The sequence below is a fragment of the Telmatherina bonti genome (genome assembly GCF_933228915.1).
Source record: "Telmatherina bonti genome assembly, chromosome: 19".
Lineage (NCBI taxonomy): Eukaryota > Metazoa > Chordata > Actinopteri > Atheriniformes > Telmatherinidae > Telmatherina > Telmatherina bonti.
The window spans coordinates 15,302,554-15,328,601 of record NC_136617.1 but is presented as its reverse complement, the minus strand read 5'-3'; the positions used below and the strand labels follow the sequence as shown (position 1 = coordinate 15,328,601).

General features: G+C 38.9%; 1 protein-coding gene across 1 annotated transcript in view; it reads right to left on the bottom strand.

Annotated features, from left to right (window-relative positions):
- The window catches only part of osbpl10a (oxysterol binding protein-like 10a), a gene marked incomplete at its 5' end in the record, with an annotated part of 99,862 nt that overhangs the window by 18,251 nt on the left and 55,563 nt on the right, over positions 1 to 26,048 (bottom strand). The window contains 2 exons of the mRNA XM_079258572.1: positions 13,296 to 13,426; positions 19,309 to 19,549. Of these exons, the coding sequence (XP_079114698.1) occupies positions 13,296 to 13,426; positions 19,309 to 19,549 (372 nt within the window). The remainder of the gene's footprint in view (positions 1 to 13,295; positions 13,427 to 19,308; positions 19,550 to 26,048) is intronic.

Sequence of the window (26,048 nt, the reverse complement as noted above, 5' to 3'; positions counted from 1 at the left end):
TTATTGGTGTCATTAACTTGTGTTTGTCTTCTCTCTCTGAGGTGGGGTGGGGTGGGGGGGTTCTTCCTGGCTGGGAGTTGCAATGCTTGCTGATTAACCCTTCCTGTCCTGTCCCATCCCAACCGGCATCCCAAGTCAGATTCTGCTGGAGAGTTTCCTTCCTGTTAAACGGAGGTTTTTTCCTCTTCACTGTCGCCCTCCGCCCTGTGCATGCTCAGGATGGGGGGCTGAATCATGCTCAAGATTGGATATAATTTTTTGCTTGGCTTACCTAGCTGGGCTTTTTTTTTTCCATATTGGATGACAATGGCTTGACATGATTTTGTAACCAGTAACCAGTTAACCTAACATGCATGTTTTCGGACAGTGGGAGGAAGCCAGAGAGAACCCATGTATACACGGGAAGAACATCCCCTCAGCTGAGGCTTGAACCAGAAACCTTCTTACTGTGAGGCAACGGTTCTAATCCCCACACTACCGTCCAATCCATAATAATATCCATGCCTAGACTGCTTTTGTCTTAATGGTAGCCAAATGTGCCTGAAACTAAAGCTAAAAAGTAAAAAAGTGCTCTGACTTTATTATTAGGTCAGGTTTGGTGTGTACTTGTCTGATGTTTTAGTGCAATCATCACCGTTTTGCCAGTTTCGTTTGGTGTAAAACGTTATCATGTAGCAGTTGTAAAAAGATTTGTGTATGTAGCCTTTTGGCACCCAGATTGTTTTTAGTCTTTATTTAGAAAAACAAAGTGTGTTGTGGACCAGCCTAGCTATTACACTTACATGGGTGATAACATTGCCCTGTTTTCCATCCATGTCATCCAAAGATAATTCAGATCATTTATCCTCCAGTCATCTTGAATAATAAGCTTAGAGTTAATGTCTTAGTTATGTTTTATATATATATATATATATATACATATATATATATATATATATATATATATATATATATATATATATATATATATATATATATATATATATTTTTTTTTTTTTATGCATTTTTGGGCTGTGACGATATGCTTTCGTCCCAGTTCAATTTGATTACAATTTATTGGGGGCCGATTTTATTTAAACTGCAACTTTTCCCGATTCTTATTGTTGATTTTTGTAGACTAAAAACTAACAAAAAAAAAAAAATGTACAAAATAGTTTTTGCTTGTCATTTTTCTTATTTTCAATTAGGAAAAAATAACAGTTGCCAGACCATCATTCTGCGGCTATAATGCCCAAGAAGACAAGTAAGAAGATCAACAATAAAAATGACCAAAAAAAATTATAATGTATTATTCGTATGTGTTTTACAAAAAAAAAAAAAAAAAAAAAAAAAATCTTTTTTAAAATTGTGAAGCAAAAAATCCCGATATTAGATTTCTTTAATTTGATTCCCTACCCCCAATTCAGATGTATGCATACTACATAAGTTTCTGACCTTAAAACTTACATTTATGCAACACATTACTGGAACCATCGTTGCCTTGCAGTGTTCATAAGCTGAGAAACTGCACCTTTTTTTTCAGCTTTAAGCGTCACATGACAACTGCATTTTGCTTTATGGCACAAACCAACAACTGGATACGAAAACACTCACCGTGGCTAATTACACAAAGCAATTACATGTACTATACCTATAGGACATTATCAAAAGAAAAGAACAGAAAAGAAAGGACAGAGAAATAAGAGCAGACTGATTTTTACTGGCAGGAGAGAATTTGGAGAAGAGACAGCCTGCAGGACGACGCCACATTAAAGGTGGCAAATAACAAAAAGCAGTTTTTTTTAGTGGTAGGCAAACATTTAAGAAGGGTCTTTGTCATTAATTAAACTTGTAATTTAATAACGCATCAAATATGGACAGACTGGAACCTACAAGTTCAAAAAACTATCTAATTATGATTGTAGTTATTTTATTAGTTAATTTAATTTGAAAATATTGAAAATCTTACATACTCCGCCCTTAACCTTCGTTACGAGGCGCCATCAGTAGCGTTGCTTTAAAGCTGTGCTTGTTTAGAGCCTCAAATTGTTCCAATATTTGATATTTTCTTACACTTTCAACTATCAAATAGTTTTCAAAAGATCACACAGATATGACAATTTCAGATGCATCTCTAAAAAATGTATATACAAGTTTGACTAAATATTAACACCTGATCTTTATTAAAAATAAATCTATTGGAATCCACTAAAACTGGAAACTAACATCTATTAGCATTTATTCCTCAGCCATCTATTAACCAATTAGTTTGTCTGAAACATTTTTAGGAACAGAAAAGTAGAGCAGAGAAGTAGCTGATTATTGTCACTCTAGTCCACACCTCTTTCATGCATGCTGATGATGCCGCGGGGTCCCATCCGTTAGCCTCTGACCTAGCTTGGCATTTTCTCTTCCAACACTGCAGGTGAATAGATGATTTTTTTAAAAGAAAAGATCTATCCAGTCACACCGCCAGGTGAAATTGTTTGGCATTTAGTCACACAATCACTGCACCTTCCGCCTGTAGGTTTTCCACTACACGGGAATCACTGACTGAAAGAGCTGATATCTGAATTCACAGACGAACGTGCGCTCATAAGTTATCAGCTGTGTGCAGTTTTTGACCTCCACTTCCTGTTAAATGTCAGTGATGCTTTGAATGTGAGCTGTCAGGCTGTTACTGAAAAGCTTTTTGACTTCTAGCTTCTATGGCATTTCAGGCTGGCACCCATTTAGCATTTTTCTTAAGGATATATCCGGATACAATACAGGAGAATAGGAAAGTTCATTTTACTTTGTGTGTTGAATAGTAGACTCCAATGCCTTTCAGCTGCGACACGAACCTAAACGAGCCAAGGATGAGTGCCTCTCTGTTCCACCAGAAGTCTGCTTTCAGCAAAAGAATAATATCCAGTAACACACGGTGAGAAAAACCAGAGAGAAAAATGAGGTGGGTGTTGACCCAGATGCAACACCAGAGCTGCAACAAATAACTCACAAGCTGTGAAAAGCAATACTTTCGCAGTTATGAATGGAAAAAAAGCAGGCGGAAGCTGAATAAATCTCAGATGTGAAGCAAACGGGAGTGGGATGCTGAGTTTAGCCCTTTGTGTTATTCATGCTGAGCAGATTCATCAGCGCAGCATCTAATGAGAGCGAGTGAAAAGCAGCCAGTGCGCGCACACTGTGTTAAGCACTCACTCATGCACAGACGCTCATGCTTACCCAGTCTGGTTCAAATTAGATTAACAGTACAAGTTACGCTTGAGCTGGATCAAACAGTGAGGCATTTTGACGATCACTGAGCTACTGAGCAAACAACTCAAATATCTGCAACGTAATTCTCCACGTTCATCAATTCTGTTTCATGCATTTGTTGCATGTTGATGAAGTCACTGTTGATTTCAGAGAAACTGCGCCCGTCATGTGCTTCAAACAGGTACTTAGCAGAACCAGTCAGTGGTTTAGTTGGAAAGTAGACAAAGTAGTATTTCCTTATTTTGATCTGCTGCATTCATAGCAAGCATGCCTTTTATTTAGCCTCTAATGTGTTTCGATGCTAATTATGTGCAACTATATTGGAGGAAAAAACATAATAAGCTGAAGTTCTTCCATGGAAAACAGAAATGCCCATCAAAGTCAAGGCTACTTCCATGGAAGGATGAGTTTTTTAAGCCTTAAATTGTCCCAACAAACGAGCACAGGGCTTAGCGGTAAATGAGAACGTAAGAAAAACTGAAAAACTCACTTGACCGATAAGTAGCATGTAGCTCTTACCTTATTATCAAGCATTTTGCTCTTTGAGCATTTATAGACATAGTACTTACAGTGTTATGCTGGCAAAAAAAATAAAATAAAATAAAGAGCACTGTGGGTGCTTTCAGAGCCAAAATGATGCACACATTAAATTTCACTAAAAGAAAGACTAAATCATTTGAAGAAACCTTGAGAGTTTTTGTGGTGAGATTTTATGAGTCGACATCGTGCAGAAACAGCTGATGAAGATCTCCTCCAGTCTGAGAAGTAAGTTTTCACTGAATGAGAGCATATGTTGCTCTAAAGCATGTATGCGTCGCATAAATGGCTAGAGCACGGATGGGTAGGTTACGTACACTGTGTGATTTTATACATAGAACAACACAGATGCTGCTTTTTAAGCCGTGTGCTGATGAAAGGCCTGGAAAAATGCAGCAGGATTCCTAAAAACAATCCGTTTTCCAGTTTAGCACTGGTGCAAAGAAAGCAGCTTCCTTTCTGCATATCATTTCTACAGTTTCAGTCCACTCACAGTGTTTTCACATCGTGGTCTGCTTTATGATGCCAACTAAAGGTCTGACTCTCACAAGTAGTTTTTAGCCTTTCAGATATTCTCTGTTATTTTACTATGTGGTGAATTCCTCCCATTTTCCCCTTTTGAACGTCTCTATGGGATGTTCTTTTTATACTTAATCATGTGCCTGATCTGTTGCTAATAAACATAATGCAGTTATGAGTTGATCCAAGGTTTTTTCTCCTTAGAACGACCACGGGAAGCAAAGTGGAAAAACTCCTGGTCTTTTGTTTTCAGATTGATCATGAGCACGAACTGATCAATGGATCAGCTGTTTTTTTCCAACAATTAATCATAGAAGTGTAACCATTTAATTATTAGATAATCAATGTAGGCATTTTATTAGGATGCTTCTCAATATAGAGACAGACAGATAAAGAGATGCCCTGGTCTACTGAATTTATCTTTGCAGCCTGATCCTGGATGGTTAATGGAAAACAATGTAATTCATTTATTGACATTCCAGGCTGCATCCCAACTTTTCCTGGACACAGTTTGCATTGAATTATCTGTAAAAAGCAGAAGTCAGATAAGCTTGTTGTTTGTTTGCAGATGACTGGTTTGTAGATACAAGCTAAAATAAACTAAATGTATCCCAAACTATTTAATTAATATTTTGTTAATTTTATAAAGTTTGTAGCTATTGAAATTACATTAAAAAATCTTGTTGTCCTCCTAAAGGCCAAAGCCATAACTTGATAACTTAGAGTAACTCAGAGTAAATCACATCAACTTACCAGTCATATAGATGAGATGAAATCCCTTTACAAGGATTATAAAATATCTTTGCTCTAGATGAAATATCAAAGAGGAAATAATGTATGTGTGCAGGATTTTAGTGCAGTGTTTAAATAATTCAAAAAGCGATGGCAGTTCTGCGTCTATATTAGGACAGAAACAGAAGAAGTTTCAAAACAGGAAGGTGTCATATTTAATCTCCCACACAAAAGCTGAAGGGCTCAATAAAGAATGGATCACAGAGCAGAGCGACTCGTGGCTCCACAGTCTCCCTGCTGAACTTGAGCTGAGAACACACTGCTCATTTATTTCTCTGACTCAGGGGCTGACAAGACCTTTACTCTGGTAATAAGGTTCAGAGAAAGTTGATGCACCACAGCGTTTCTACTTTCATACAGAGTTCAGAAACCAGACTGGTCCAATCACCTCATCTGTTGGGATAAAATACTAATCTTTTACTGCCACTGTTGACTTTGATTTATCACGTGCCAAATCCTGGACACACAGGAGGATGTTGCTGCCCTCTGCTGGACGAAAGGGGAAACGAAGCCGCAGCAATGTGAAGAGGGCAATGATTTACGGTAGGCATGACTGCAAACAGAAGTTGTGTGTCTGGCTGTTCCACATTTTTTACATTACTTTGCTGCTCATCCTGGAACAACCGACTTCTCCCTCCAAGACTTGATTTAAGTGCGATTGTCATTTTGTTTTGTATTATATAGAAAAGTTCCACTTCTACTACAGATTAACACATTTCCAGCTTATTTTAATAAAGACTAAAAACTTACTAAATGTCTAACTCTGTTGCACAGCAGTTGCTCATACTGTAGTAAAACAGCACACAGACCCAATAAGTGCTATATGAGTGCACTGGAGCTTTTTTGCAAATGCAGAAAGCTAGCAGATTTCTGCAAGCACCAGCAATTTCCTATCCGCTTTCCCACAGTGGCCCTGAGCTCCATCCTGTTGGCTGCACACTAGCATTGAATATCAAATGCCACAGAGTTGCTACATAATTCAAACAGGGAACCTTTATTATTCCGGTGCTTTCTTCTTTTCTCTAAAGCCTTCTCATGAGATTACAGGGTAAATGCTTAACTGGCAAACAACCAAGACCATCAAGAACTGATCTTCAGCTTTACTGTATTCTATTATCTGACCAGCAGAAGACCAAGTTATGTAATTGTCATCAAAAACATTGATAGTTACATCTTTTCTATTCTGTGTTACATACTGAGAGTGCTGATTTTGAAATAAAACAATGGATTTTATCAGGTCTGCATTGTGTTTCACTGCCACAAGATGACAAACTTACCATCTATCCAGGCTGACTTATCCTATCTGCCAACAAGTACGCTTCAGATGAAGTGCACCATCATTCCTCATCGCTGCTCTTCATTTTCTAAACATCATCTTGAAGGAGAAACACTGAGATAATCAACTCAAGAAAAGGCTGACTATCTCTCCCTCCTTCAGACAAGACAACTTCTAGTCACTCACACTGGAAAGGAGACATTCAGATGGACGGCTTGAAAAAGAAAAAAAAAAACACTTTCAAAGATGAACAAACATCAGTGTCAAGCTGGACTAATGCAACTTGACAGTCTGTGCTGCATCTCCAACATCTCTCCATTCTACTTCTTCAAGCGGCATCTTCTCCAGCTCTAATTAAATCTGGTTGGCGCTGCAGGGCAGCACCAGGAGGCGGGCACCTGGGAAGTACAGATATTACAGAGCAAAGACTCCGGGCAGTAAAGGTCTGAACTTAAATTCTGTCAGGAAGCAACATCCCTGCAGTATACAAGCACAGTGACATGATAAAAATTAATATCACATATTGTGATGTCATTTTTAGGATAATTATTATCCAGTTATTTACTGATGAACAATTAGGAATTCATCATAAATGAATAAATGTACTTATTTTCTAAGGAAACAGTAACTAATGAAATAATAAAAAGACTTGATAAGCCATCAAAACTAGCTGTTTTTTTTGTTTTTTTTAAATAACTAATGACTAAACAACAAAACCTGGTCAGAACCAGCAGTAACTGCTGCCGTTGATTCATTTCTAGCCAGGCCAACAGGTGAACAGTCAGACAAAAGGGCAGCACATTAAATGTGACAATGCGATGAAAAGTGCTGCAGTATTTTCCACATTAGTAATGACAGTGAACGTCTTACACACTCCACACTTCAGTGTCAAAATGTCATTTAGGTAAACCTGCTTTTGGCAGCGTTTGGACACCATCACATAAACCAGAGTATCAGATTGTTTTTTTTATAGGATTTAAATTGGCATTCATGAAGATTTTTTGATTGGCTAAAAACAGTCAAATCTGGTGAAGATGAGATAATGACAGAAATAATGGGAGATGGCGGACATTACCACGTGTAAGTGAATTAAACCTCTGCTAAAAACAAAAGGCTTGTGTTCGCTATAATCTGATTTTCTCTTCATGGTTGCCATTTTAGTCACAGTGAGAGGAAGGAAGGACTCACCCATTTTCAGTATGACTGGTGATGCTGCATCGCTGGCAAAAGATGGTTTTGTTAGCAAGCCAACAGATTTTTATAATAACGTCGACTTTCCATGCGTTCTGACTCCGGGAGGTGAAGGTTCGTCTTTTTTATCATTCTATTAGAGTTTTGTTTGATTATTAACGACTGCAATCAGTTAAATTGTACTCATTGTTTGCATTAACTTGCTGTACTTAAAACAAGCAGAGACGAAGTAAAAACTTGTATCTATTCTATTCTACAGTCATTTAGCAGACGCTTTTATCCAAAGCGACTTACATATGAGTGAGAACAACACAAGCACAAAATCAAACAGTAGAGGATCTCCTGTAAAAATAAGCAAACTGTAAACTTCTGTCACTGAAATTAAATGTTCACCAGGTTGATGAAATGAAATTCATTTCTCAGTTGGCCGTTTCAGTGACTTCATTCTAACTCTTCTCTGGCCGTTTTCAAAATTAGAAAACCTTCTCACTGCGTACTGGACTATAGCAAGATTCCCATACACAGTCACACTGGCTGAATTCTTATATACTGGACACAAGAGTACACAATGTATGGACACAACGTATTGTACAATCGATTATCAGTAGCTCAGAAAAACACACCATAACGCACAGCTTTGAAGTTACTTTTATGATTGTGATATCACTCTTTTAGCTACATAAATTATTAAATTATATCATTCATCGTATAATATTTTGTATTAACTGAAATTAAACCATCAGGCAGACATTGTACATGACTTATGTAAAAATGTCTTATATGACTCGGGTCATATCAATGAGCAGGCGATTCTGGACACAGCATCGCTTTTCCTCCATTGGAGGAGCTAAACTATGAAGAAGCAGAACAAGTTAAGGGAGAAATGTCATCAAATTCACTCTGGGATAAATACATTCATGATTCTAATTCTGACTCTAAAGTAAGGACCCTTTAGCATAATGTGAAAACCACCTAAAGTTCAGAGCTTGTGGTTTGTAAATGGATGTATCCAAATGATGCACTGCTATTAACTCATAACAACATCTGCAGATTTGAAGTTCAACAAGCAGACAAATAATTTACATTGCATTAAATAATCAACAGTTGTATTAAATTGTACTCATTTTACAGAGAAAATAGCCTCTGCTACCCCTATAACCTCAGCTCCAACGAGCCTGCATCCAGAGAAATTCACCAAAATGCAAATGGATGGATGGATGGAGGGATGGATGGATGGATGGACGGATGGAGGGATGGAGGGATGGAGGGATGGCATTTTTCTAGACAAAGTAAAATAACCTTGAATCCATTTTGATGCCACACAATGAGTTTATCAAAACTTTAATGGAGAACCCCAAAAAAAACCCTTAAAATCAGTGAATGTGAAAAAGGCTTTGGGGTTGTTGATTATTCTCTGCTTTTATGCAATCATGCTGGAAATTAAGACTACAAGCAAAAAGTTTTAGGCTGATGCAAATGTTTTGCAAAATACTGCAAAATAACTTTTCTGGATCTCTGTTGGATTCTATTCGCAGTCATGGACCATTTTACAATTTTTTTAGCAGCTTATTATCCATTAGAAAAGCACAATAAACAGTACTCGGCAGATAAATAGCAACAGAAGTGTTTGCTGCAGCCAATAAAAGCATAACCAACATAACAGAGCCTTAAATGAGCCAAATCATCATTATGAAATGTCTTTGCCTGCCTTTATAATTGTTCATCAAGAAAGATGGCAAACAGCTTGACAATTAGCTGTAAATGTGTTGCAATACCCGTTTTATGCTGATGTGTCAATAGAAAACAATCATTAGGTTGACATTAAATCTGTGGTTCCAGATTAGGCTGCTGTAGCAGAAGGGAGATTTACCGCTCAATGCGAGTAAATCTCCCATCATGGATTTTGTGGTTATGTTAAAGAGTGGCAGCTCATCATAAACTCTGACCTGAGTATTAATTTGGCTTTCAACAGTTAATGGCATTGATCTGACCTTTGACACAGAGGCTATGTGACAGGGTGATGAGGGAGAGGAGTCTGAACACATTAATCTTCATCTTGTTAACAGAGTAAAGTCATTGTTCCAAAGGCTCGAACAAAAGGCAGAAATAAGAATCCACTTCATTCTTGTTCCTAAAATTTTCTGAAAAAATTTGTGAAAATAACTTTTGGTTTACCTTACAGTAATATTTATCAGAAGTTTATTTAATCGTTAAACGAGAAATTGAAACCTTGTAATCAGGTGCAGAAACTAACATGGTAACCAGAGGAGACGATGCCTTCTGGGCTGAAATGTACCTAAAATCAGTGCCAATTGTTTAATGATGACATTGGATGCATCATGGTGAGTACAGACTTAATAGTCCTCACTGGAACAGTGGCTATGGCAAGCGAAAAGGGACATATTTCACATAGTTCACACACACGAGACTTGGGGCAAGACTTTTTTGTCCTTATCAATGCCAGTGTTGCCTGCTTCACTGGAACGTCTCCTCCATTTTTGCTAAATATTAGCAACTATTTATGGGCAAACTAGTTGAAAAAAATAGACAAAGACCCTTCTTAAATGTTTGCCTACCAGTAAAAAAAAAAGTGCTTTTTTTTTTTTTATTTGTCATGAATTAAACTTGTAATTTAATAATGCATCAAATATGGACAGACTGGAACCTACATGTCCAAAAAACTTTCTAATTATGTTTGCAGTTATTTTATTAGTTAATTTATTTTGAAGATATTGAAAATCTTACATACTCCGCCTTTAAAGCTTCATATCAAGAAACATCATTCTAAAACCGCTCCATAATTTGTAGATTTGATATTTCGTAGATTTCTAACCCTCTAACAAACTTTACTTCTGAGAGATGATTCTTCTTCTGATGGGCTCATTTTCAACCCAATTATGTCACTGGCTAGTTGCTAATTAAGCCCAGTGGCTTTTCCAACTTTAAACTGCTAAAACTTTAAATTTTTAAAATATATTTTATTTGTTGCAGAGAATTAGGGTTATATAAAAAAAATACACAGCAACCTGTAGTTTTCTTTTGTAAGCTTACATCATCCATTCATCCAAGTAAACAAGTTAACCATTGAAAGGTTGCCGTCTTTTGTTTTGGTTTTTTAAAATACTAAATCCTTCATAATATAAATTTCTTTTCAACAGTGAGGCCAGGCCGGTCATGAGGGTCCTTGTGAGGAATCAAAGCAAAGCAGTCACATGTCTTCTTTTTTTCTTGGACAGGGTGGTCCAGACAGTCTGCCAGCCCCTTTCTGCTACAGACTGAAACCCCTCCTGGGATCAGCTCAGTTCCACCTCTGTACTGCATGACCCACTTATCTGACAGCAGCTCAGTTAAAACTTTCAGAGCAGATGAGTGCTTCCCTTGTTGGGCAGCAAGTGTGAACACAAGTGATGGAAAAGAAATGAGGCAGAAATCCTCACAACCTCCACACACGTCGCTTCTATTGGCACTTTTCCAATCCTGCATCTTGCCTTTGATTTTTAATTTGATTCACTAAAGCAAGAAAATCAAATCACAGCCCAAGTTATGCATTATAGCAAACATTTATCAGCCTCATTGCTTTAGGATCAAAACTGGTAAAGGATCATAGAGTAGCATTTTGAAAATGCCTTTGCAGGCTTTTTCAGGGATATATGTAAAAGCGTGGACTGTAAAACAGCCACCAGAGATGGTTTAATATGAAATGAGGACGTTCGTTAATATTTTAGTCCATATGCTGAGCAAAAAAAAAAGTAATGTGTGTAAAGCCAAGATGTGGAAGTTGTGTTGCATCATTCAAAATGAACAGCTGTAGAGGAAAAAACATGACATGCAGACACTTGCTGGTGTGCTCCTGAGCATGTGAACTAAAAAGATCACAAAATTTGTTCAATTTAATCAAACTGGCTGATAAAGCCGCTGTGGAAATTTCCAACTGGTCGAACCATCTCAGCCAGGAAAAACATGGCAAAGCCTGTGTGACTGCAGAACTACAAAACCAAGTGTTATCATAGCATCTTATGTTAAAAAAAAACAACTAACATTTCTATTGTTGTTTCCTTCAAACAGTAAAATCTTACTTCCCTGTAGAATTAATTCAGTTGTTGATAACTAAACATTTTTCTTGATGGGTTTAATAACTTTTCCTAGGGCGAACAAGGAACACAGCAAGCGTCAGGAACGCTTCTGAATGAACCACGTCTTTCTGCAACTGAGGCATCAGTTTCCTCCACTGCAGGCAGATCAGCATTTCTAGAGATCAGATTACAAAGTGCATGCCTGAAACTTAGGGGAAGCTAATATTTGAGGCTGACTTTGTTCAAAGTGTGGCATAAAAACACAGAGGTGAATATCTTTTTTTTTTTTTTTGGGCTTGTCAGCTTACAGCCATCAGTGACTATCACTGTTTACTCACACTGCACCCAAAGTCAGAAATTTATGTCAATTTAGAATAAAACAAGCAACAGATTACCATGTGATCATTTCACTTTTTTTTTATGTCAGGGAAGTCAAGTAGACCTGATCAGAAGAACGATGTGAGAACGCCACTAGTGACAAACTGCACAGTTACACGTAAGTATAGCAAGTAGTAAAGTCAAAGAAAAAGCATGGTTTTGAGTAAAGTGGATCTTTGTTGTTTGTTAAATTACAACTATGGTGATGAAACTCCACAAGCAGACGGAGTGGGGATGAAATGAGCTGCTGTGAATGACACCTGCACACTTACGACTCATTACTAGAAAATGTCGTCTTCCATCAGAAGTTTGCCAAAAAATCTCCAATCAAGCCCAATAAATTCTAGCAACAAATCATGCAGAGAGATGAAGTTAATGTAGAAGTTTTTGCCAAATAGGAGCAAATCTGTGCTACAAGTCAGTATTTTAAACCTACACAATATATAAAAAAATGAAATACACATAACACTTTTGTATGTTGCCATGACAATATCATGCAAAAAAAATACTGTGCAAGTGTGTATGATAGTGTTTGATGTAGCAGATCAAGCATGTTAACAAGGGCTGAATTATGTTGACCATTAATAGAAAGGCACAACGCTAGAACTTCCTCTTACTGGAATCTAGTCCTCATCAACGCAGCTGCAGTTTTCCAGGCTTAGCAGTATTATTATTGCACATATTGATTTTACAATACGGATCCATTTAATACACCATGCGGCACAATTTCACACTTAATCCGTGAAAGACGTTTGTTATGGGGTCTAGTGATTGTGCAATTAAGAGTCTAACAAATTTTAATGAACAACCATGCACACAATAGTCGCTAAACAAGTGTGATAGTTGGAGACCATGCCAGGCGTGCTGCAGTTAGGGCCAGAACAATCTTTTCTAATTACAACAAAATTACTCTTTTACTATTTTGCTCCCGTTTGTTTTTAATTACAATTTATACTGCAGTTGTATCACTTCACTTTAACAGAGTTTCATTCAAGTGAATCTGTGCCTACTATTTTGTGATTGTACCTTATAAGTTCAATTTATAAACTATTAGAGCCAGTTACCTTTTGTTGCATGCTTTCTATATGTACCTACAGTCAAATAGGAATAAAATGCAGAGATGTGCTGCACAGTTTTGCTTCGGTGTGAACTTTGGACCAACTCATTGAACGAGAAAATAGAATGATTTTCTTTCTGAATGTCCAGAAACACTGCAGCTAGAAATACATCTAAAATACTGTGAACCAAAGCCAGAGAAGTGGAAACGGGCAGTGTGACATTTTATGTCTCACCTCAGCACCATGGGACAGACTCCTTTTCCTGAGGGCCGGGGAGGGCTCGGCTGATCGTAGAGGAGTCAGACCGCCGTTCTTCAGCTGCTCCCCTGAGGGCGACTTTGGTACAGTCCACACAGGAACACCATCTGAAAAAATGACAAAGCAGCATCAGAGCGCGCCGTCTGCTTCAAGTTCCCAAAAGGGGGCTGAGACATAGAGTTTAACTCTGTTTTCAAGGAATCAGAGTGGGATCGGGGAGAAAATTCAATTCAGTATCTTTTGTTTACATCTGACATTCAGTATTAAAAGGTGTGTGCATGACTGACGGAGACCAGAAGCCAGGAAATTGTGTGTCATTGTGTGTGTCTGTTTAGATTTAATATTTGCTCCATGTTCTATCCTGGCTTCTTGTATTGACTTGACTGAGTTGAAGTGAAAAGAATAATGATTTATTTTGACTGAAGGCCACCAGCAATAAAATATTCTACAGAATAGACTAACAATTATATTCTTTCTTCAAGTTTCACCGCTGCTTTAAGCTCTGACTAAATCATTGCAGAGATTTTCATATATCCCTTAAAAACTGCATAAAGGGAACCAATTAGATGAAAAGTTGGAACTTTTAAAGGTTGAGGTTGTTTTTCCAAAAAACAATCCAAAAGTGAAAGGCAGAAATCAGCAAACCAATCTTGCAAGGAGAGGACTGGAGCACGGACATTTGCACAAGCAGCGTAGTGGAGTGCACAATGTTTGAGTTGGAAAAGAGCATATTTTAACTGGAACATTTGCATCTCTGCTCAGGAATACATGTGTGAAACAAAGTGAAAAGCAACTGATAGATCTTGAGGCACATTTCTTTCGAATGAAAGAAGAGATTTTTTTCTGTAAAATACAAACTTTATTTTCCTTTTGCAGTTCTTCAGGGGAGTGGTGTGTCTGCCAGGGTTGACTTGCTGTTTGAGCCACCTAATAAATGCCCTGATATGTAAGAATTCACTGAATTTATTAAATAGTGTTTAATCACTGAGGAAAAGCTGTGATGGAAAACATACCATGATACTGCCAACACTGTGCTTGACAGAAAGAATGTAGCTTTTTTTGTTTGTTTGTTTTGTTTTTTTTAACCCGAAAACTTAAAGCAGTGGTTTTCTTCTTCATTGCTGCCATGCAAACCACTGTTTACTGTTCTGATTACCTTGTTTGCTTCTGGAGTGATCTTTACTTGCTGACCACAGCCAGATGGTCAACAGAGTCCATTTTGTTGGTTTGGTTAACATGTTTTTTTTGTTGTTGTTGTTGTTGTTTAAACCATGATGCAAAAAAAAAAAAAGTGTAGAATAGCCTTAACCAGATTTTTGTTCTTTAAATAAAAATAGTGCTGGCTCATACTGATGCTTTAAAGGAATCTTGTTTTGTTTCCCGGTCAATTTCTAATATTTCCTGTCATTTTTAAGTCAAAATAAATATACTTCTTTGGGTAACAAAGTAAAATAATGCATTAGAATGAAAATATCAGTAATGACATTACTTTACTATATTGTAGTAACGCTCTTTCCTGTGTTAGACTAACTGTGTTCGCCCTGTTTATTAAGTTCTGACCCGTTCAAGTGCTTGTGTGCATGTGTGTGTCCGTGTCTGGACACGTTGCCATGGAGATCAGTTCGAGTGTGCCAATTCTTAGACTTCATAGAATAAGACAGTTTAGAAGTCAAAGTTTCTATTCTACTGAAATTCTTTTATTTACTTTTACAGATCAGTGGAAGGAAACTCCTCTGTCTGTTATATCAGCTGATCAGTCTGATCGATCAGCGGCTGTGCAAAGTCGGGGGGGGGGATCTTTCAGGAAGGTGGTCATTGATCTAATTTCCAAGACAACTCGTAGTTGATAAGCTGCAGGGAACTTTATGAACATTTTCATAGCTTGTAGTAGCATGTATCATCGCAGCATGACCTCAACATGGCTCCTTCATTCAGTTTGAGGATTTACAGGGAGACATGCTTCTTCCTGCAGACAGCAGAGTCTGCACGGTGTTTTCCATGCATCTGAGCGGTAAATGAAGAAAACGGAAAGGTAAAGTAATAAGTGGTGATGCTATCTTTCAAATGCAGTAACGATTAAAGTAATCTTATAACAATTTACGGCAGTAACAACAAGTAACCAACTACTTTTGAATAACGACCCTGACACTGATTTGAAACCTTGACTTCTGCCATGTAAAGGTTACACTAAACATCAAAGTTCTGTGTGATGACCACGCATGAAGAGACCAACATTTTAACAGAAAGTTTCATCAAAAAATTCTCAAAACATTTATCACAATCACGCTGTTTTGTTTTATGACAAATATGCATTCTAGTTGTATTTTTTCCTCATGCGCCATCCTGCTTTTGTTTAGTCTCTTCTGTTGGGTATTTGACTTTGTTGTGTGCTCATTATTTTGCAAGTTGTTCTGAATGCAACCTTCTGTCAAATGTGGATGCAATTTCTTTTTGCATTATTCAAAATACTTTAGCTTTGATCCATTTTTGGTTTTGTTTGTTTCCTATATAAATATATATATAGTTTTTATATGTCAGACATATTGTGCTCCTGCATACATCAATAACTTAACAGTAGGCTCAAAATGAGCTGTAGATCAATGAGTTATGCAACCACAGAAGACGGAAATCCCACACAAATTATTCTAATTTACTCTTCAACTGAAAAACTGCTAAGCCTAAGAGGAACTAAAGGTTATAAACACCTAACTTTCAGTCTGATGAAGCGCTCTTAAGTGTCTAATGTATGGAAAAACTCATCAAAAACTCCTTATAAGATTTGTCTCTTTCATATAAAAAGATCTACAGTAAAGTTACCCTAATTTAAAGGCTTCAGAGGCACAGATCCTATTTCAAAGCTCTGTTAACGGAGCACTAAAAGAGGCCATTCTCATCTCCACCCTCAGCACTCAAACCGTGTTAAAAGTCTAATGCACAACGAGGCTGTTCTTTGATATCCATTAGTGTGAAGCAAGCTGTGCTGACACAGGTCGACACGCTGGTGGGTCCGAGGTGAATCTGCTGAAATGACCCTCAGGCTGCATCTCTGCACTGGTCAACTGACAGTTTCACTAACGGCAACCTGAAAAGTGTGCATGAGCTCCAGAACTGCAGTGATACTGCACTCCTAGCAAGAACGAGTGTGTGAAGGAAGGGGGAGCAAGTCGTCGATGTGGTTAAAATGGAGTTTTTGAGTTATTTTTCTTTAAAGGTTATCGCAATATTTAAAGGGTAATGACTCCCCGAGATCTCATTAGGAGACGTTCTTGTGGGTATGTTGTTAATTAGTTGTTTTTCCAGATATGCCTGCTCTTATAGGTTGAGATGTCACAATGAAGCACCAGAAGCAGAGATGCTCTGTGAGCAGATGTTTGTTTAGGCCATTGAACACAGACATGCAGGTGAATCAAAAGGCGCTGGCAGAACAGACGGTGAAGAGACAAACATTCATGCAGTTAATGTTTCCAATGGCTTTGTCTTCCATTTCTGGGTTGTGACATCATCATTTGGGATTTTACTTTATTTATTTATATTTTTTTTTAAATAAAGCATGCCGCTTCATTTTCAATCAAGAGTGATTAGTTTGTTTTTTTGTTTTTGTTTTTTCACCTCAAGCTGCAAAAGGACAAGTTTGCAAAATCAAATTTCCTTTAATGGATTTTAATTTCCTTAAAGGAAGATGCTCTGGGGTGTACTGATGAGAGAGAAAGTGGGGCTTCAAGCTCTTCATGGCAGGGAGGGGTAGGGGGATCCAAAAAGAGTTACAGCGAGCAGCAAAAATCCTCTGTGACATCAGCTGATAAACTGCTGTTTGGTTTGTGACTGGCAGGTTTTTGTTGGAAGTTTACAAAGGTCCGTCAAGCCCTCTGCTCTAGGAGAATAGAGCCGACTCAACAAGTTGCTTTAGTTTTTTCTAGCTGCAACAGGACACCTGAGGAACCAACGTGCCAGCCAAACAGTGCAAACTCATGCTTAGCCCTCTCCCGACACGTTTCCCTGCCCATGCAGTGGTAATGCTGTCTTGCTTGGGCATGAGACCATTCAACCAGCTAGCCACTCCCTTTATCAGCTGCATCATACCAAGATGTAGCCCATGCCGGTGAGCCCCCACCACCAATCACTCGGACAAACCGAGGATCCTGACAATAAAGTCCTCATTGAGGTTTAGAGAGTACATGCCGGAAGCGAGGAGCAGTTGGACCCCCACAGGACTCATCAGCAAGGCAGCGGAAGGAAAGAGGTTTGTACTTGCGGCCCGGTGGTCCCACTCCGCACCACCCCCTGTGTGACGAACAGGTACAGGGCAGGGTGACTGCTGGCGCAAAAAGAAGACCAATAATCAGTGAGGACTGGCAGATTCAGGATGGGATCCTGCATCCACCCAAACACAAATGCAAAACAAACTTCCCCAAAGTTAGGGTTGCAACCCACCACAGGTTCTGGCTACAAAGAAGAAGAAAAAAAAACAATAGAGCGTTGGTTGTTTTTGTCTAGTCTGTGGTTGGATTAGTTTGGATTCACAGCAGTTAAAGTGGAAAAAAGATGTAGCAAACGCAGCTGAAACAGATGTTTACAGCACAGATGACCTCTGAAAGGTTGAATACTAACTCAATCACCAAAAGTTTGTTGGTTAAACGCAGCTGAGCAGAGACTAACCTCACCCCCCCCCCCCCCTCGCTCTCTCATTGTAGGTGATGCCAAATGGTTCTTTTCCCGTAATGCTGATCATCACACTGTCTGCTGTAATAATAGATTAAGGTTACTCAAATAATAAATCAATAGCATATCAAATCATATCAGACATAAGATCTTACTAATGACTGGCCTAGGATGCTTCTAAAAGGGTGGGGGGGGGGTCTGTCAGGAATATATATTTGAATAGGATACACAAAACCATCTCATATGTCTTGTTTAAAGCAATTCTCACTGTTTCTTCTTGATGTTCACGATGCTTTAAGTGCACAGATTCAATCAACATTAAAACAAAGATGAGGAGGCACAATTAGACGTAATCATTCATGAGACGGGGCAAAATGCCCAAAAATCTTATGCTTATCCTGCATAGCACTGCATGACACAAACTGTTGGGCTACAGCCATGAGAGGAGCTCAGGTCTGAGATAGGGTGATGTAACATACACCAACATTATTTTTATTAGTTTACAGTCAAAGCAGCACATTTATTTATCTGATATCAATGTAAAATGCAGAAAAGGTTCTGCATGAAAATAGAACTGAACATTTACAGTTTTTCTGAACAAAAGTTAATCTTTTTCCCCCCGTTTAGTCTTTAATTACAGATTCCTGATCGTTGTCTTAGTGTTATGCCAATAGAACCACCCTCAGGCTGTGAATGGTTGAAATCAAAAGAACTTTATTGGACCTGGCACACAGAGGGTTAAACATGGTGGAGGTCTGACATTTGAGGCACTGGCGTGGATTTTCTTTTCTTTTTTTTTTTTTTTTGGCAAAGTCTTAATCCTTTAAGGAGATTTAGAAGTGCATAGTTTTGTATTTAAACTTACTCATTCACATACAGGCCATGCATGCAGGGACAGTCTATGATGCTTTCACGGCTTCTGTAAACAACATTTTCATACACACTTCACATTCATGCTTGCACTTGACACTACATGTACCATTTTGAGGAACTATTGGCATTTCAATGTGACTGACGACATTGAAGAGACAAAAAAATAATGAATGGAAATCAACGCAGAACAATAATGACCAAAAAAAACGACGAGGAATAAATGGTACAAAGTAAAAAATCAATTCAACATAGAGATGCAACATTCAACAACATTTACTACAAACATTTAAGTTCATGGGACCCATCAGGCACGGACATGAGCCACAGTTGAGCTGCCCCAGCTGGGCTTTGCCACTGGGCTCTGGAGGATAAGACTGAAAAGACAGGGGGGATAAGGGAGATGGAGGCGTTGGGGGTTCCAGTAACAGCACTGGAACGGGGCCCAGGACGGACTCACCGGAGGGGGCTCCGTGGCCAGCGGGAGTGCGCTGGGAGGCCTGCGATTGAGGCGTTGCCTGGCTGTGGCTCTGAGTCTGCTGGAGGATGTTCAGGCATTCTCCCAAGCAGCTGAGCGTGGCGGCCGACGTGGCTTTGAGGAGGAGCAGATCCTGATCGAGACAGGAGAGTGGACCTTTGGTTGGTAGAGAGTCAATGGATTGGACAAGGTTCTTCTGCTGGCCCTCTGCTTGGGACATAACCTGAAAATATACAAGAAAAAGAATAACAAAAGAAAAAAAAAACATGCAAACCACTTGAAATTGTGATTATCAATAAGAAATGGAGCCAACCTCTCATTCTGTCAGCTAATCACAGGTAGTGGTTTGGACATGTGGTGGTTTGAACTATTTTTCTCTGCATTCAGCAGAGCTTTACAGAAGTACAACCAGTGCAGCGCTCCCCAAATCACAACTTTAACCCTCTGATGCATGAAATATTAAAATAAATAAATGCCACATTATTTCACATATTTTACTTCTGCAGACATTTGTCTTTATTTTGACTTTTTAGTGTATTTTTATCTGTTCTATAGACATTTATAAAATATATGGTCATATTTATAATAGCAATATTCTATTGAAATGGACTAGGATCAATGTCCTTTTTATCACTGAAGTAAACTTAGTAATTATTTGTTTATGTTTATGAAATTTTACACATTCATTCATTCATTCATTCATTTTCCTAACCGCTTAATCCAATTTAGGGTTGCGGGGAAGCTGGAGCCTATCCCAGCAGTCTTTGGGTGAAAGGCAGGGTACAGCCTGGACAGCTCACCAGTCCATTGCAGGAAATTTTATACAGTTTTGTTTATTTTTTAAGTGAGTGGCAGTGTGTTGGGTGACTCTCCAAATGTTCACTGAAGAGGCAAAATTGCAAATATACCATCCTCCCTTATGAATATCCTAGAAAACAGCCTTTAAATAGGCATCCACTGTAGTGGACATGATGCATGAACAGGTTAAGGTAGAATAGAGGAGCTAGTAGCCATACAATACAAAGCGCATTATAATTGTAGTTTCAATACAGTCCAATCTATTTTCATATATTTCCAATTCATAAAAATGACTTGGACTCATTTAAAATACACCAAATCTTCAACAAGACTGCACAGTGTTTGTGGGATATGTAGTCTGGCCAATCTTTTATTGTAAATACTGACCTATGTCCCAACAAATGCACATTTTCTCTTTGGTCAAAGTATATATAAAACTAACTGCACACCTGCTTATGAATATTGCTGTCTGCTGTGTTCGAGGTTGAGCTTTACATGCTGGGTGGAAACTTCTGAAGTCCTCAGAGGCACATTTGGGTCGTTAATGGCATTTGCTGACAATAAGGAAACATAATTGACTCCAGGTTCAAAGCACAATCCCAGTACCAACTCATGAATTGTAGATGTAATCAGCAGCAAGCCTGATCATTCACCATGGTATGAAACCTCGACGAACTCCAATAAGAAAAAAATAGCTTGCTTCTAAACTACATAAGAGTAAATTCAGCATAATTTCTCAGTGATTTAGGGGGAAATGTTGGTAATAATTCAGCCTAATTCCAATATAAATGCACGGTTTTATTTATACAATACAAAGTGGCTTTAAAAAGAAAATCTTCAATAAATCTAGGAAATGATGTGTTTATGTACACACACACAAATACCTTCAAGGGTTGTAATATTGATTTTTGGCCGAGTCCTTTACCTGCAACACATTCTTTACAAGCTTTATCTCAGTATGTTTGCTTTTCTACCTCACAATCGTCTTTAAACTTCATTCTGTACTAAAATTCACCCCATGCCTCCAGTCCAACAGATAACACACCCCCTCCATGAGCTCACAACCTTTCTGTCATACCTTAACCATGCCTCATCTCCCTCCACATCTACAGAGCCCTCCACCTCCAGCCTGTCTGTCTCCTAGAGTCAGGTGAAGAAGCAAGTGGAAAAACTGAACCTGAACAAGGCCTGCAAGTCCAGATGGTGTCAGCCCCAGGCTCCTTTAAACCTGCTCAGAACAACTATGTTGGGTTCTTCAGCACCTTTTCTACACCAGCAGGAGATGAGTAGAAAATAACTGTGCTGTGGAAAATATCCCGCCTTGTTCCAGTCCCTCCAAATATCCAACCATGTAAAGCAAACGACTACAGGCTTGTTGTCATAGCATCTCACATCATGCTCATCCAAATAAGGTGAACACCTTTCAGAAGCCATTAGTTTGCTTTTTGTAATGGGCTTGAAGACTCCATCATCAACCTGCTTCAAAAAGCCCACTTTCATCTGGACCAATCACGCAGCACTTTGAGGAACATGTTCTTTAATTTTTAAAGCGCTTTTAATATAATTTGCTCTGTTATGTGAGAAGTTCCAGATGGATACCTCAATAACCACCTGGATTTACGACTAGCTAACGATCAGGTTGAGTCAGCAACTCTGTTGCACCGCAAGGGACTGGACTTTCACCATTTCTCTACATACTACACATTTAAGACTTCCAATACAATTTTAAAAAGCTGAGTACAGAGAACTGGTCGGTCAATTTTAGAGATTGTGTGGAAAGAACAGCCTCAACTTGAACACAAACAGAAAAAATAAAAGATGATTGATTTCAGGAGGACCATGAGTCAACAAAACACTGTCCATCCTCACAGAAGAGATGGAAGTGATGGAGTTCAGCTGGACAACAGACTAGACTGGAAATGCAGCATGGAAGAATCTACACTAAAAGATGGAACAGATGGTACTTTAAGGAAGCTGAGATTATTTAATGTCTGCACCAAAAGTGTGCCTATATTCTGTACGTCTATTGTGGAATTTGCAGTCGGTCTTACGACATCTGCTGAGGTAGGGACATCAGAAACAGACCTAAAGCTGGGGTAGGTAATCTTGTGACAATTTTTTTTACTCTCGGTGAAGTGGTTCCTCGTCCTGATAGTGGTCTGTACATTTTGTAATCATGAACAATAAGAAATATAGTTTGGCTCGGTTTATTTGCCTCCTCCCGCTTAACAGCCGAGAAAGAGAAAACTGTTGATTGAAAAAGCTGCGAACAAGAAAAGCACTCAGAGAGTGCAAACCTCTGCCACGGCTAAATAATTCCTGAATCCAAACGGTGATCCGGATCACCGTTTGGATTAAAAATTAAATCTGTTCTTACTTTCAACATTTCCAACAACTTCAAAAAATTTTTTATTAAAATCCATTGATAAGTTTTTAAGTTATCTTGAACACAGATAACACCAGTAAAAACACAATCTCCTTGGCGAAGCTAAGAAAAAACCCTTGGATTGCGTGAGGAGCAAAACCAGAGCGGGAGGAGCCAAGACAGGGTGCTACTTTCACATCTTGCTAGCTTCCCAACATCTCCTACCCCAGCTTTAAAGAGAAAACAAATCAATCAAAACAGCTGGTTCTGTGTTGGGGTCAGTTTGGAGCCGCTGGAGACGATTTTCCAAAATAAAAAAAGTTGTACAAGCTGTTGAAAATAGTGCTTTCCTAATATCCTCTCTACAACACAGTGAAGAACCAGTGTTCAGCGAGGGACTTCAACTTTAATGCAAAACAGAAAGGTACATCAGATCAGTCCTGCCTGCCTCCAGAACAAGGCACCATCATTTTTTCTTTATCTTATAACAGATTTTTATTTAAAAACTAGTACAATATTCAAATTTCCCTTTGGCATAAATAAAGTATTGTACATTTCATTCTCACCAACAATTGGAAGTTAACACATGATCAAAGCTAAAATAGCAAAGCACATTCATGTGAATGAGGCCTAAGGACAGCATGTACAGCTCATCTGGATATATTGCATTCAAGTAAACCTAGAAACATACTTTTGGGACAGGTTGTATTTCCGCTATTGCAGTCATCCATACTGGCACCAGTGTGCAGGAGGCACCAGACCTGAGCATTCATTTTCACTGGAAACGCCTCCACCTTGACTGCAGGCAACAACTGATCCGCATATCTGCACAACAGTGCCAAAAAAAGAAACAGCAAAAACTTTTCAAGCCAGAAAACTTCTGCGTGCTCCAACAAGCACTGAGCATTTCTCATCTTAAGAAGTCTGACTCATTTGTCAGCGTCTAAATGCGTCACAAAAAGAAGATAAAGTCTGTGTCGCTGCTGGGTAATAAGGTTCCCTCACAGCTAATGAACCTGACTTGTTTATCAGCCAGGAAATGTTGTGTTCATTAATAATATGCAGCTTCACAAACACTTGTCCCACACACACACCTCAGCAACACATCTGTCCACCTGCATCACAGAGTTATCATGAAGTTGCTGAAACGCCGTTAACAGTGGGAGCAGAAAGAGCAAAGCAAAGAGACTAAAATAACTCAAGCTCAAACTGGAGTTCCAAATGTGTGTAATAAACTAGTAATAAACAGTGCTCCTTAACCCATAAAAATCACCACCCAAACATTAATGATATCAAACAGCTAACAGCCTCAAAGTAGGTTGTGCCTTTTCAGTTTATAAATTATTGTACTGTAAAAACTCTCAAGATGAACTGATTATTGATTATCGTTCATCAGACAATCTTACACATCTGATTGTCTTGGGGGTTCATTAGATCCAGCAGTTTTTCCCATTTTAGTGGGGGGTTTTTTAGTGGTCTTTTCAATCAATGGGTTTATAATTGGAGAGTGGACATATTGCGGGTTTACCAGTCAATCCCATTTCCAACCATCATCCATGGTCAAAGAATGAGATTGTTTTGCTTGCTTTCATTCACAAACTTCTCTGAATCATTTCTATGTTCACTTGATTGGTTGAGAAGCTACTCTGTGCCTTACCTGTGGCTAGTTGGTCTACCTGGGGCCCCAGGTACATAAAAGTTGGCCCTGGTCTGAGTGCTGGTCTGGGGCTTTGGACAGGGTCTTGGTTGCAGCCTGGAGAATAAGGCGGGGCAGGATATTGGGCAGGGTTGGATGTCCCATGTGACATCCAACCATCCCCATTGGACATCCAACCTCGCCCAATATCCAGTCCCGCCCCATTCTCCAGGCTGCAGCCGGGGGTCATTGGGGCTTTGTGCCATTTTAATCTGTTCTGCCAATTGAGACCTTTAAAACCAACATAAGCTTAAAAAATATCAATAAAAATAAACAAATAGTGATATAAATATAACACAACACAATGTGAAGCAAGAAAATGTGCAAAGACACAGAGATGAAATGTTTACTTGCATCTTTGTTGCACAAATAATGCCTGAGGGTCCATTACTCACTAAAGGACCCACAATATAGCAAGTTGGCGAGCAGATGTGTTGCTATGCAACCATAAGTAACACAAAAAACACACATGCCACACATGCTTAAAATAACACAGCTCGCTGGGTTTTATAGTGCCCAGTAAAACACAGCCACCTTTCATGATGGAAGCAAAACATGACATTTTTCACTCAAAGCGGGGAAAAGCCTGTGGTTGGAGGATCATCACACTCGTGCCCCATGAGACACAAACATTACATGAAAGGGACTATTCAGAATAATCAGATAAATGGGACAATTAGAAGAGCAAAAGAAATGCAAAATGAAAAATAAACTAGAGCAAACAGAGGAAGTTTTAAGGTAGCAATGAGCACACAAAGTACAAAACATTTTCCCAAATGTATGCTGAAAAATATAAACATATATAGAGTAAACACTGAGAAATGCATTCATTCATTCATTCATTCATTTTCCGAACCGCTTATTCCAATTCAGGGTCGCGGGGAAGCTGGAGCCTATCCCAGCCGGCTTTGGGCGACAGGCAGGGTACACCCTGGACAGCTCGCCAGTCCATCGCAGCTGAGAAATGCAATGAAATAAAACTGCTATTTTAATGCAGCATATATATCAGAAAGACAAATCAGTGAGCTCACAGCGATGACAACTTCCCCATCACACACACAATCATATACACACACCTCCTCTCTGGAGCCTACAGGACCAGTGATGTTTCCAGAAATAGCCTGACCCCAGTGATCCAGCTCTGCTGCTATGGTGCAAGCGCCCAGTGGTGCTGCTGCAGCAAGAGTTGAGATGTTTGACGAGTTCACATCAGCCGGCTGACAAGCTGGCAGGAGGAGAGACAGTCATGTGATCCGACTCCCAGTCTCACATTCGTCAGGGAGGAAGACTCGCACACGGACAGACAGACGGATGGGAAGTGACAGCATGACAGTCGCCTCAGCACTCCAGACCTCAGTGATATATCGGTAGTGCTGGTTTCAGAGGTGTCACAACTGGAATCACCGCTCACTACAATACAGACAGATCTGTAGGCTGCACTGGACCTGGACAGACACATGCTGAGTATTTATTTACTTAAATATTTTATGCTAATTATGAGGGATGCATGATATTAGGAAATTCTAATAATAACTGATGCAGTGACCGATTTCCAGCAGATCAACATGTTTCAATATAAGGTGATAATCGCTGGCGTATTAACCCATAACACTCGAAGCCATCCCTTTTTTTTTTTTTATTCTTTTTTTTTTTGTCCACTTTTTTTTTTTAAATTTTGCTTTATTTTTGTCTTTTTGTTTGTTTAGTTTTTTAACCTCATTACTAACACACAATCCGATTTTCAGGATCATCTCCATGCAAAATAAAACTGATATAACCAAAATGCCCAACCAAAAGAGGAACTTAATAGTAACAGTACTTTGTAGATATAACACACAACTCAATAGCAACTAAGCCTTTTAC